This window comes from Lycorma delicatula, chromosome 5 (genome assembly GCF_047948215.1).
Source record: "Lycorma delicatula isolate Av1 chromosome 5, ASM4794821v1, whole genome shotgun sequence".
Classification (NCBI taxonomy): Eukaryota; Metazoa; Arthropoda; class Insecta; order Hemiptera; family Fulgoridae; genus Lycorma; species Lycorma delicatula.
Window position 1 is genome coordinate 87,860,401 of NC_134459.1, and position 13,501 is coordinate 87,873,901.

At 32.2% G+C, this 13,501-nt stretch overlaps 1 protein-coding gene across 1 annotated transcript in view; it reads left to right on the forward strand.

Moving 5' to 3' along the window:
• Positions 1-13,501, forward strand: part of LOC142325700 (uncharacterized) — a 118,513-nt gene that overhangs the window by 11,956 nt on the left and 93,056 nt on the right. The window contains exons 5-6 of the mRNA XM_075367728.1: positions 8,744-8,839; positions 9,433-9,576. Of these exons, the coding sequence (XP_075223843.1) occupies positions 8,744-8,839; positions 9,433-9,576 (240 nt within the window). The remainder of the gene's footprint in view (positions 1-8,743; positions 8,840-9,432; positions 9,577-13,501) is intronic.

A 13,501-nucleotide genomic window follows, 5' to 3' on the forward strand; every position in this document is an offset into this window, starting at 1 on the left:
CGACCTTCTTTCCTCTTCTACTAATACATTCCTTGCATTGTTGATGATCTTTCTTCCTAATGCTTTATTTCCACTTGGATGGCTTAAGTATATACTTCCGAACATTGTTCTCAGGCGTGTTAACATCATTGCTGAAAAAACAGTTATTAAAGAAACAGAAATAACAGTAAATAGTAAAGAAAATATAGTAATTATATTGGAAAGATGCAAAATTATATTAAAATATCTGATGTGGATACCACATGACTTGAATTTTTTAAAATGAAAATACATAAAATTTTATTTCATTAATAACTAACTAATATTGTATATATATTTTATTGTTATTGAATTATTATTTATTGTAATTTTTTTACAATCAGAGGTTAATAATTATTAATAAATCAATATATATAAATTTAAAAAAAAGTTAAAAAAAGAAGATGTGAAAAAAGTTAGAAAAAAACCGATGTGCCTTCTTCTTATAAGATCCAAATATTTCATTAATTAAAATTTTTTTTGACTATAACTCTGGAACCAGTGAAAGAAAGTACCACTTATTATTATATATCGTTGAAAAAAATGTCAATGAGGGCTTATTACTGCAGTAAGAAAAAGTCCAAAATCCAATTTTTGGGGGTTTTGAGCTTTTTTGTTGATCCCTTTTGGTCCAGCCGATTGCAATCAAGAGGAGAGGTGCACAAGAAAGGTGTACCGACTAGATGTTACAACAGTCCTAAATCCAAAATTCAACTACGGCTAATCGTTTTTGAGTTACGCGAGATACGTACGTACAGACTTCACGCCGAAACTAGTCAAAATGGATTTAGAGATGGTCAAAATGGATATTTAATTGAGACCTCATAACCGAAATTTTTCGCGATCACAATTTTTCTTTACTTCGTACCAGCAAGTAAAATAACAACATGAAACCAATTTATGTCCCAATGTCCAAAATTTATAGGCTTGACCCATTATCAAATTCAGGAAAAATAACAGATTTTTGGAAAAATACTGAAAATTATATATGTAATAGATGACTATGAATCTTCTACTTTATTTTAAAGTGGATTAATTGTCTTTCAGTTGTGTTATTATATATAAAATTATTATTTTAGTATAATTGTATTCGACTACTTTCTAAACGTTGGCAAACAACTAAACAATAACAAAATTAGTCAAAACAATGTACACCAAAAATCTCCTTTATTAATATTGTTGAGGATCTGAGATCACCATTCTAACTACTGAGCTAGAAAAATAGTGAAATAATCAGTTTCATAACACCTCAAATCGAATCACGTTCTTTTGTGTTATGAAAGCAACCATCAGGTTTCTTGACGCTATGAAACTGCTTTGGTTATGTGATGAAACTAATAAGTTAATTAAAGTTAACGACCCCATGAGTAAAATAAACAAATAAAGATGAAAAGTGCTCAATTTTTTCCGTTCTGGAATTCTGCAAAACAGGAATTTCTTGGTGGAATAAAATTTTGTTCAGAACATTACACTTAAATTCAGTACATCATTATTTATTTTTTGATCTTCTGATTGTTCTTGAAAAGTTTCTTCCTCTACCATTTGCGTAGGCCTCCTAGAATGGATTTTGACTGTCCAGTTATCCACTTTGTCAAAAATCTCATCAATTTTTGTTCGCTTTTGAAAAAAAAAACTTCTTTTTTCAGTGGCTCGAGCAAAATAACACTGCCTGTGAAGTGAAACTTAACTTGCTTACTCAACTCTTTGGTTGTCATTTCTATATATACTACTAACTACGTTAAGAGTGGCATTGTTCAGAATTGACGCTGACAGTCTATGTTTAATATTTTCTCAAACATCACAACACTACCTTAAGAGTAATATTTATTGATAAAAAAAAAAAAAAATAGTTTGGACCACAACTTACTTTCTAGGATAAAATGTAACGTAAGCCTAAAGACGCACTAATGTTATTAGGGTCGACAGGACGGTGGTGGTTAACAATTTGTTTATCTCTTAGTTCTCTAAATATTTTTCAGTTACTTTTACATTTTATTTTTTTTGTTTTACATCAAGCCTAGTATCTATAACGTAATAAAAAAGTGTATACCTTTTCGTTTCAAAAGGAAACTGGCATAAAAATAAGGATAACTGTAAGTTTTAGGTAGGCCTAAGCTCCAGCCTACTTACCTTTTCAGAAAGTCAAATGGTGATTAGTCACTTTCGGAGCATGATGTTGGAGGCACAAAGTAATCCGAATCACAACTAAACAAGTCTGATAAACTTTCACCAGAGTCTGACATTATAGTAAACGATTAAAATCAACTAAAACATGAAATATAGCTTAAATTTAACCCGAATTTTGAAGAATTCAAGCAATAAGGAATTCAAGAAAAGGTTACACGGTCGTTTTGTTTAATATTAAGGTGTAGTAAATGGAATCCTGCCTGCAGTGCTAGCTGAACAATAACCTGCAGTTGGAACTAGTAATGGGATAATCGTGAATTAGTCGTTCCTTCGATTCGATTCTTTATACTGAACGAAAGATTCGATAATCGGTTTGCAGAAGAAACCGATTCATTTTACGATTCTTAACAATGAATTGGATAGGCGACAGGAAACCAAATCTTTCTTAGTTACGATTCGATTGGATTCTTAGCAATCTTTCTTATCTTACCTTGTGGTGCGAGATCCTCCTAACATACCAAATTCTAGCTTGTGTTTGTTTACTTTATTTCCACACGTGACGCATAACTTATTACATCACCACCACTATTGTTTATTGAACATTCCGAAAATTTATTACTTAAAATATTTTCATTAGCTGCGCTATTCCACTGAGTTAATCTTAAACAATTAAATTTTATCTGTAAGCGCCAAAACACATTTTTTGTGTTTTATCACAAACTACAGTGAAATGAGAGCCATTTTTTTTTCTTTTTTTATTTCAACTCATTATAAGTATTTATATTTTTTCTGTTTCGTATAAAAGTAACTAACTACCTTTACCTAGGATTGAATCTTAGAACTCTCGACTTCGAAATCAGCTGATTTGCAAAAACGCGTTCACCACGACCAACCCGGTGGGTAAAAGTATTTATAACTAAAAAATTGATCTCGAACTAATTTCTCTTAAGTTATAAATTACAAAATGAATAATTATTACACATGACATAAATAATTAAGCTGGCATCAATGTCAAATTGTATAGGACGAAATCAATAATTTAAAATAATATAATAATATAGCTTTTACCGTACCTTATTTCTGAGCGAGCCATTCATTCCGTCTTAGTTTGTTTTGTCACATCGATAGCTATGATTTATATTTACTTAAATGTTTTATCTAATACGCGCAAAGTTATTTACACAGACACACAAACATTTTGTTTTAAAAAATGTTTGGTTCTATCACAAAAAAAATAATGAAAAATAATAATAAGAAATAAGTAAAATAAATAATAAATAATTTTTAAATAATCTTTACAGTATTTTACATATTTACATGTAGAAATATAATTTTTTCGAAATTCTTTGATTAAGACTATTTCGCATTTCAGATAACTGTACCGCTTTTGAAAAAAATCGTTCACAGGGAACAGAGGTTGAGGAATGCAAAATCTAGTTTGCATTATTTTGAATAATCTTGGATAAATTAACCGCCTTTCTTTCCATTAAGATTTTGTGATAGGATTTTGTGTTCTTGAGATGAGCGCTAAAATTCCTGTTAGTGTTGTGTTTGAATTAGTTAAAATTGTTGTTACTTTTTTATCAAAATCTTTCCATGCAGTTGAAATGCAGGTTTCAATAATTTCTTGTTCGGTTTCAAACCTATCGCCTTGTTCGATCTGAATACTTACAACTTTCTGTGAAAGTTTTATGTAAGCGTTTTGGTAAGATGCTTCATCTTTAAAATCTTGGTTTTTAAGCAAAAATCTAATCGTATGCTTTCAAGCAAAATATTATTATTTTCAACATCCTTAAATCTATGTTGCAGTTGGTCTAACATCTGGTTACATACTTCAACTATTTCAGAATATTGGGTAGAAGATTTAATCTTAAGTACACGTCTTGTCATCGCTCGCGCCAGTAAACAGATTTTTGAAATTGTGACAGTTTTTTGAGAACTTATTTCAATAGTTATCTCTTCAAACATTTCCAATAATTTGTACATTTCAGACATCAAATGTAATATTTAGAATTGGATTCACCAAAGCGATAGTCGAAATTAGTTGTTCTTTTGTTTATAATCTATTAAATATTAATAATCTATTAAACATGTGCAGGAGTGAGTTCCATCGTATAGGCACTTTCTGTTTTAATTTTAATTCTTTAAAATTCATTTGTCACTGCATGTTTTGCAGTTTGGAGGCAGCATGAGAATATCGTTTAAATAATTCAATAATTGCCTTCGATTTTACCACAATTATTTTTATTTCTGATGCTGCTGGACAATTAAATTAATTGTGCGCGCTAAGCAAGGAATTGCGAATAGCAGCTTTTAAATTTGCTGCATTATCACTAACAACTGCTCCTATTCTGTCAGTAATAGCCCATTAATTGAATTTACCTTGCAATTTTATGGCAATGTTTTCAGTCGTATGTTGACTATAGATTTCTATACAAGTAAGTAACTGGGTTTTTAAATTATAATCATGGTCAATGAAATGGACAATTATGGACATATAATTATTATTTGAAACTGATGTCAAATGTCAGTGGTTATTGCGCATGCTTCTGTATAATATAATGACTTACGAATCTCACAAGAAATTCTAACATATAATTGTGGAATTAAACTACTTGTAATCGTTTTCCGACAAGTAAGCGAATACCCAGGGTTTAACTTGTGAACAAACTTCTTGAATTCTTCATCCTCAACGAGTGAAATAGGTTGATATTCTTTAGTTATTAACCTAATTAGTTCAATATCTAACGCTAGGCTTTTGCTTTGAGGAACAGGTTTTGTAACAAAGGAAGTAAGGGGCAACTGTTAAGATGTTACTGGATGCATAGAAGAAGAATTAGGCGATTCAACAAGGTTTGTTAATTTAAGAGCAATTGCTTTGTTTTTCTTTCCTGTTTAGCCTTCAGTAATTACCTTTCAGATAATACTTCAGAGGATGACTGAGAATGATATGTATGAGTGTAAATGAAGTGTAGTCTTGTACAGTTTCAGTTCGATCATTCCTGAGATGTGTGGTTAATTGAAACCTAATCACCAAAGAACACCAGTGTCCACGATCTAGTATTCAGATCCGTGTAAAATTAACTGACTTTACTAGAACTTGAACGCTGGTGCGCTCGACTTCCAAATCAGCTGATTTAGGAAGACGCATTCACCACCACTAGACCAACCCGGTGGGTTTTAAGAGCTAATTGCTGCGATTCATTTGGTTCAATCGCAGTAAACGTAGTAGTATTTGTAATACATTTCTGAAATATGATAATCAAAAGGATTTTTTGTCTTCAAATATTAACTCCTGGGTGTTTAACTTTAATATGACGAGATAGATTACTAGTCGTCCCACCAGCATAGGATACTGAACTACAAAAAAGATTACACAAGGCTTTTCCCGGGCTTGCTTCAGAAAAGGAAGTCCAGATGCGAGTTCTTTTTCTGCAACTCATGTTTATAATTTTACAAACAAAATATTCTTTTATAAAAATGCTTAAAAAAATCTACTTACGTAAAAAACTAATGATTTAAAAAAAATAATACCAATAAGCATTTAGAAAAAAATCCGCTTCTGATTATGTAAAATAAAAAGATATCTTATGAAGTTGAGATAAAAACAGAATCGACTGTCGTCTTTTACCCGTCTACTAAGAATAATTGTAAAATATATCTTGAATATAACAGTATGTGCTAAAACAATGACAGTAATTAATGTTGTGCAACATAGCTTCCGTCCGAATGAAATTAAAAGAAAAAAGAATAATCTCATATAGAATGTGTGCGTAAAAGTTTAAATTTTCCCTTCTGTTTTTAGCGATAAAGTTTGCTGATATAAGCTTGTTTTCATTGAGGAATCGGATAAGAGATGAAATAAGGAGAATCGTTGAGTAGATGAAGAGAATAGGCGTGCATATTTGCGGGGTAAAAGTTTTAAACATCATATTGAACCGAAAAAGAATCAGATTTTTACTTAAGAAAAATCTTAAAAAGAGAAGAGTTGAAAAGAGAAAAATCGAAGACATTTAGTAGGTATGCATCAGTTAACCCACCGGCTTGGTCTAGTGGTTAACGCGTCTTCCCTAATCAGCTGATTTAGAAGTCGAAAGTTACAGCGTTCAAGTCCTAGTAAAGCCAGTTATTTTTACACGGATTTGAATACTAGATCGTGGATACTGGTGTTCTTTGGTGGTTGGGTTTCAATTAACCACACATCTCAGGAATGGTTGAACTGAGAATGTACAAGAGTACACTTCATTTACACTCATACATATCATCCTCATTCATCCTCTGAAGAATTATCTAAACGGTAGTTACCGGAAGCTAAACAGGAAAAATAAAAAGAAAGGTATGCATCAGTTGAGGTCAACAGGAGTATGAAGAGATGAACCGCCAAACACGGCTGAATAAGAGAAAGAGAACATGCGCATTTCAGTTTACAGCAAGTAGTTGCAAGGAAAAGAATTACTGAATCGGACGATCGATTCTTTTTTATGAATCCTTTCTGAGAATCGAATCCTGAAAAAGAATATTTTATGCCACCACTAGTTGGAACCTTGTAGAAGGCAACTCTTAAACAGAGTTGCAATTAGAATTTTGTCACATTAGTAGTTCGCTTGTTATCCGCTATATCGCAACCAAAGTAAGTTTCCTTAATAGCCCAGACTCCATACGTAGTAAAGTAATTCTCAATTTTGCCGAAAATGTTAGAACCTTGTCAAATCAACGCAGCCAGTAAAGAGACACAGTTGCACAACCGTTATATTTTATGATAAGCACTTCAAATAACAAATAAAAACTATTTTCTTTGTCTTTCTTTCTTTCCTTTCTCAATGAAAAATGAAACATAAAACATTCTTGCAGACGTTTGAGAGTAACAAGTGTTTGTATTTGAATCTATGAAATGTTCTTCATTTTAATCTGTAAATATTTTTATTAATAAAAAAATAGGAAAAAGTATCTTTCGTCATAACTTTTAAAAAAAATATTATTATCGGCATTAAACTGGGTAATTAAATTTAAAACATATTTTATAAATATTTTTTTCATTTTTTTTTTTTTTTTGAATGAGATATTAAATATTAAAAGTACTCTAGTAGTGAGTGTTATGTTAAAAGTTACCAATTGTACCACTCACTACGAGCGAGGAGTGATGTGCGGAGAATAGACGTCGTAATACCAGATAGACCACGCGCGATTGGACAACCTCTACAGATACATATTGCATTTAATTTGTATACCTGTGGTTTGCTGCGTTTGTCAGTATTTGTTAATTATTAATTTACTGTATATTTTTTATCCTATTAATTATTTTGAATGTGACAGAATTTTCTTACTGAGAATATAGGCAATTGGTATGATTATTACTGAGAGATGAAATTTAATCTCGCTCACATTCTATCACTAGATCTAGTTTATTTATGTTCATGACTGACTGTTTCTTAATCTTACATTATTCCAGTATGTGAATATTTTTAGAGTACAGTAGTAATATTTCAGCTAGGAGAAAATATTATCCTCTGAAAGGACAATTTCCATATAATTTAAATGTTACTCTTTTGTAATTAATTAGTCCTTTGTAACTTTTAAGGTTTTTAAAATGTTATCAGTTTCATTATGCTGTTCTACGGATATTATTAGTGTGTTCGATTAAACTTAACTTTACCATGAACTATTTATTTGAGTCAACATTTAAATCTGTTTGTAAACAGCAAGTATATTATTTTTATAGTTATCTTTGGCATTTTATTTTTATAGTTATCTTTGGCATTTTCTAATTTAATGTAGGAAATATTCTGATAATTATTACTATTATTTCTGTTAATTAAATCTTTCATAATAAATGTCATGATACAACAAATTTGTGAATTTGTTCATAGATTTGTAGAACACTAGAATATAAAGAAAGTAATTAATACACATAAATCCGAGTTGCAAACTATAAATGAATTGTTATAATAATATTTCTGCAGTAATAGAATTTATAAATCAATATACATATAATTTATTCATATTTATATTATATATAAAAAAATTATGTATGGTAATAAATTTTAGTTATTGCTAATTTTTTTTTAGATTTCTTTTTGTTTGGATGTTTGATGTTCACCAAAGTATATTTATTATGTCACATATGGATCATATGTGTCTGATCATTTGATTTTCTTGATCACTTAAGATACTGTTAACATAATATAGAAAACAACTAATTTATTTTTGCATTCATCTTTAACGGTTCTGCCCCACCCCTTACCAAATTAACATGCATTTTATTAGATTTTTTTATTATTAACGTATTTTAAAATTCTATTTCAACAGTTTAGTTAGTTAGCATTAACCATAATATTTTACGTATATTTTTTTTAAATTGTCATTTCATTGAAAAAAACTCCTTAAATTTTATTTAATTTACTGTGAATTTAGCATGTAACTTGATAAAATATATTAAACAATATTAACAGAATTGAAAAATTTAATTTAATTTTTTTTAAATTTACCTAAAAATTAACAATCAATTATAATATTAATTGATTTTAATCTTTTAATTATGATTTATGTTATTTTACAAATTTTTTCATAATCTATAATTTATTTCTGTGTAATTTTGTAGAAGGAGGTGAAACTGAAGGAGCTGACACTACCGAAGCTTCTGAACAAACTCCCACTTCTGCTCCTGTTTCTAGTTCTCCATCAGGAGAATTATCACGTAATTTCATATTATTATTTATATAAATGTGAAACTTGTTCTCTTTTCTTTGGGGGTTGATATCCCCAGAGCCCTAGCCTATGAAATTTTTTCTCATTACACTCTGAGATGCTGAACCTTTTACGCCATACACATACACCACAAACACTAACAAATTACAACATATACACTTATACAGAGACTCAGCAACACCTTATACTGTTTCTTTGTATCATATACACTCAGTGGTGTTGTGACACCTTACAAAATGCAATCATAACCCAAACTATCGTGTCAATGAGTGGATGGCTGTATGTAGTGAGTCTCAAACACCCTGGACACCAGGGTGAACCCAGTTGTATAAACCCTAGCTCCAGTACACATGCACTCTGCTGGAATGGTCCATTATATCGTTGGTACTCGTGGGAACCATATATGTCTATCCTATTAAATATTTCTTTGGTGGTTATTGGTCCACTTGAAAAAACCAACAAACATAGGAGCTTAAAAAGACTTTGTCCGATATTGTCAGCCAAAGATGTGTCTGGAGATAATGAATCAAGGGATAAAGGAGACAGCTAACTATCAATAATATGGTTTATGGTTTATTGTAGTGAAGTATAAGGAAGAAGGTAAATCATTTGCTAAGGTTTCACCTTTCTTAATAAACAAGTGTGTTATTGCTGTATGTGGCTCTGCAAAGTCAAGAATAACAAGTCCGAGAACTATCCAGATTGGTCCAGGCTTTATCAGACCAGGTGAAATCCCTCACCTCTGCTATTGCAGTGTTGTACTGGCAAGAAGAAGGATAGTTTTGGTCAAAAGACTGACGATGGTGTACCAAAAACTACTTCAGTTCGTACACCTCATATAAAATTCCTGCTGCACCAAGAACACATCAAAATTCTAAGATCCCAATGAATGGATCTACAAAAATATCATCACCTGGTATGGTATCTCCAGGCTTCCAAATCCCCACCACCATCTCGAGGTCTCTTCAAGAATGTTGAGGCTGATAAAAGCCTGAAAAAGCAAAGTACTACCTAAAAATTATTAACAGAAAAAAGAAAAACCAGATTGTATTTGATAAGTAATCTGCACACAGTTTTGTATATAACTGAAAAAGAGTATTTATGGGTACAAATGTTTTTCATTGGAATGTTTGTGTTCTCTGTTCTTGCCATGAGGATATTAAAATACTATTAAAGGAAGAAAATCCTTTAATGCTATGTCTGCAGGAAACGTATCTCTGTCATCAGGATGATGTGTCCTTTTGCGGATATGTCTGCAAAAGATGCAACTATCAAACTGAGGGCAGAGGACGTGAAGTGTGACTGTTTTCCTAAAGGAAATCATGATAGCTGACCATATTCCACTAGCGACAAACATTCCTGCAGTCTCAGTGAAGATATTGGTGCTATTCAAAATGAATAGCTACAGCTTATACTTTCCATCAAATTGAGATATCAGTGAAGATGACCTCTCCAGTCTGTTTTTCCAGATTCCTTTACTCTGCCTAATAATTGGCAGTTTCAACATCCATCACTGTTCATGGGTTCATCGTCACATTCTTCCTGACTGAGGCAGAACTTAGATTTCTGCATATTGAATGCAAATCTTCATATTGAATGTTTGTCATCTTCATCAGGTACATTTTCGTGCATCAATCTGTTGTGTTCAGTAACCTTACTCCCACATTTTACCTTGTGCATTTCCAGAAATTTCTTTGGTAGCGATCATTCACCAGATGTTATTTTGATCAGTAGTAGCAGTTTGGCTCAGAGTCAACTACACAGTTGGGTGGTTGGGAAAGCTGACTGGATCCGGTACAGAGATTTGTCTAGCAAATACAACAAATGTGGTAGTGTACCAGCTTTCCAATTTACTTTCACTTGCACTATCGAGTGCAAGTGAATATATCCCTCTAACATCTGGTAAACCAAAGCGGCCTACTGTACCTTGGTGAAAAGAATGCAAGAGTGCACTAAGGGATCATCGCAGGCTTTAAGTAATTTCAGTCATAGCCCTACAATAGAAATGTATGCTCCTACTGCAATGCAAGAGCTGTATGCCATTGGATGTTTGTGTGCCAAGCGGAAATCGTCTAAATTACATGATACTGTTTCTCGGACAACTCCATCATTGGTTGTTTGGAGAAAGTCACTGCAGCTGATTGTACTGGAAAGCAGCTGAATCCTCGTTACCATGCCAGTTGATGTGGTGAACACAGATCAGTTTCACTTGCATCATCCTACTGTCCTGTGTTTGAGGTAAAAGTTGCAGACAGAAAGTAAATCTTTTATTATTGGAGAATCACAAAATGAACTAAAGATTCATTTTCCATTTGATGAACTAAGATATGCCTTGAATAATTCCTTGACACTTCCCCTAGAAATGACAATATCAGGTTCAATATGTTATCTTATCTCCCAGATACTGCATTACATCTTTTGTATATTTACCATAAAATATTCTCTGACTAGGTGTTTCCAGATTCCTGGTCAGAAGCATCGGTGATTCCTGCAGTAAAACCTAGTAAAGATAAATTGTGCCCTTCAAGTTACCATCATGTATCCTGAACAGTACGCTGTGCAAGTTGATGGAATGAATGATAAACCATCTCTAGTGTGGTACCTTGAGAGAAACATCCTAATTGCCCCTGAACAATATGGCTTCCACAAAGGTAGATGGTTTATTGATCATGCAGTTGTTCAGAATTTCTTATTCAAAACACTTTTCTATTTTGCTAATACCTGGTTGCTGTATTTTTTGATATACAAAAGGCACATGACATGACTAATCCTAAATAATCCTAAATAGAGTAATCCTAAATACACTACATGAATGGGGTATCAAGGAAATCTCCTTAACATTTATCAAGGGGTTTCTTCAGTAGTTGGTCCTCGTGTTTTGCTCAAACCTTGGTAAGTCTGCTGGTGGAGTCATATCTTTGGAATAGGTGGAAGCAAATGATTTGATACTATGTGGCTCAGATTAAAGCACAACCGGCATATTAATCGATACCAGGAACCAGGCGAGATCTACTGCTTCGCTAGGAATCAGAGCTCAGTGCTTTTTTTAGATTTAAATACATAGTCCCCCCCCTTAACAGCCCTCTCTGGTTAATTACTACTTTGGCCTTTATCAGTAACAAAAACACAAATCCAGTTATGTTATGAGAAAAATTTTATAACAAATAGCGTGAATCCTGATGGTATAGTTTTTATGAACAGCTCTAAAAACATTAATTCTGTTGCTTGTGCTTTTGTGGCAACAGAACATGTATGTTTGGCCTTCCCAGCATCATCAGTATTTTTGTTGTAGAGCTATATATAGTTAATAAGGCCTTAAATACAATTAGCCATAACATTTCGACACATACTTGTCTGCTCAGATCCCATGAGTGCCTTACAGGCAATAAGTGATGTACTGTAGAAACCCTATTGCATGTGAGATTCAGAGAGTTATTTCTCAAATGACTCAACATAATACAGTGTTTCATATTGGAATTTCAGGCAATGAGCACGCAATAGTGCGACAAAAGAGGCTTGTTTCCAGCCTCCTTTCACTAATCACATCGTTTCGAACAATCTTGTCTATTTTCTCAAGAGGGTAGTTCATGATGAGTGGCAAAGTGAATGAAATCCTATTATCAGCAATAAATTCATCCAATTGAGAACACTGTGTCATAGTGTAGTTCCTCATGCAAGAATAACCGTCAAGAGGGGGTTATTTGCCGTTTGTGAATAGGGCAAACTAGGCTTGCTCATGGAAATCTGATGACTCAAAACAGATGTACCTGTTTGTGCTTGCTGCAACTGTCAATTAACTGTATACCAGATTCTTGTGGATTGCATCTGTTACTCGGCATTGCATCGCAAGTTTAAACTACGGGACAAAATGCAAAATATTCTAGGGAATAATGTAATGATGCTATCTTATGTCTTACCATTTCTTAGGACCGTCTATTTATATTCAAGTATTTGAATTTTAATACAGTATGTTTCAGCTGTGTTTGCCAGTTTGCATATTTCCGATTGTAATTTTAATTTGTTAATTTCGTTTATTAATACAATATGGTTCTGGGCACTGATGACACTTTTTTAGGCATCCCAAAAAAAACTTTTTGGGTGTTTTGTTTTTAATTTTTAATATTTATTTATGTACTACATAAACATTGTGTCTGTGTGCTGATAATGACACTTTGTTTTGCACCCAGGAAAAAAATTATATATATAACTTTTCTATCCTAGTGCATCCCATTACAAATGGACAATTGTATAATTAATTATAATCCATAATTTTATAAAATGTATAATGCAGTGCAGTTGTATAAGTTTTTCTTGGGATTATATTTTTATGATAAATAGTTATCCATTCTTATACTAAACTGTTTTCTTTTCTTAAATATCAAAAGTTAAGTTTTTCCAAGAAACACATCAGATTTCATTAAATCATCAGGTAATTTTTTTCAACCAGTTTACATAGAATCTATTATTCTCATGAATTTCCAACATTCTGGACTAGAACATTTACATCTACTGCATCACAGTTATAGAAGCTTTGGCCATATCTTACAGTGTTATCAAACAAAATGATTCTTTATCACAGTCCAATAATTGCAAAACATTCATTAGAGCAAAATTACACTTCATCTAAACAACATAACATATCGGTGTTGCC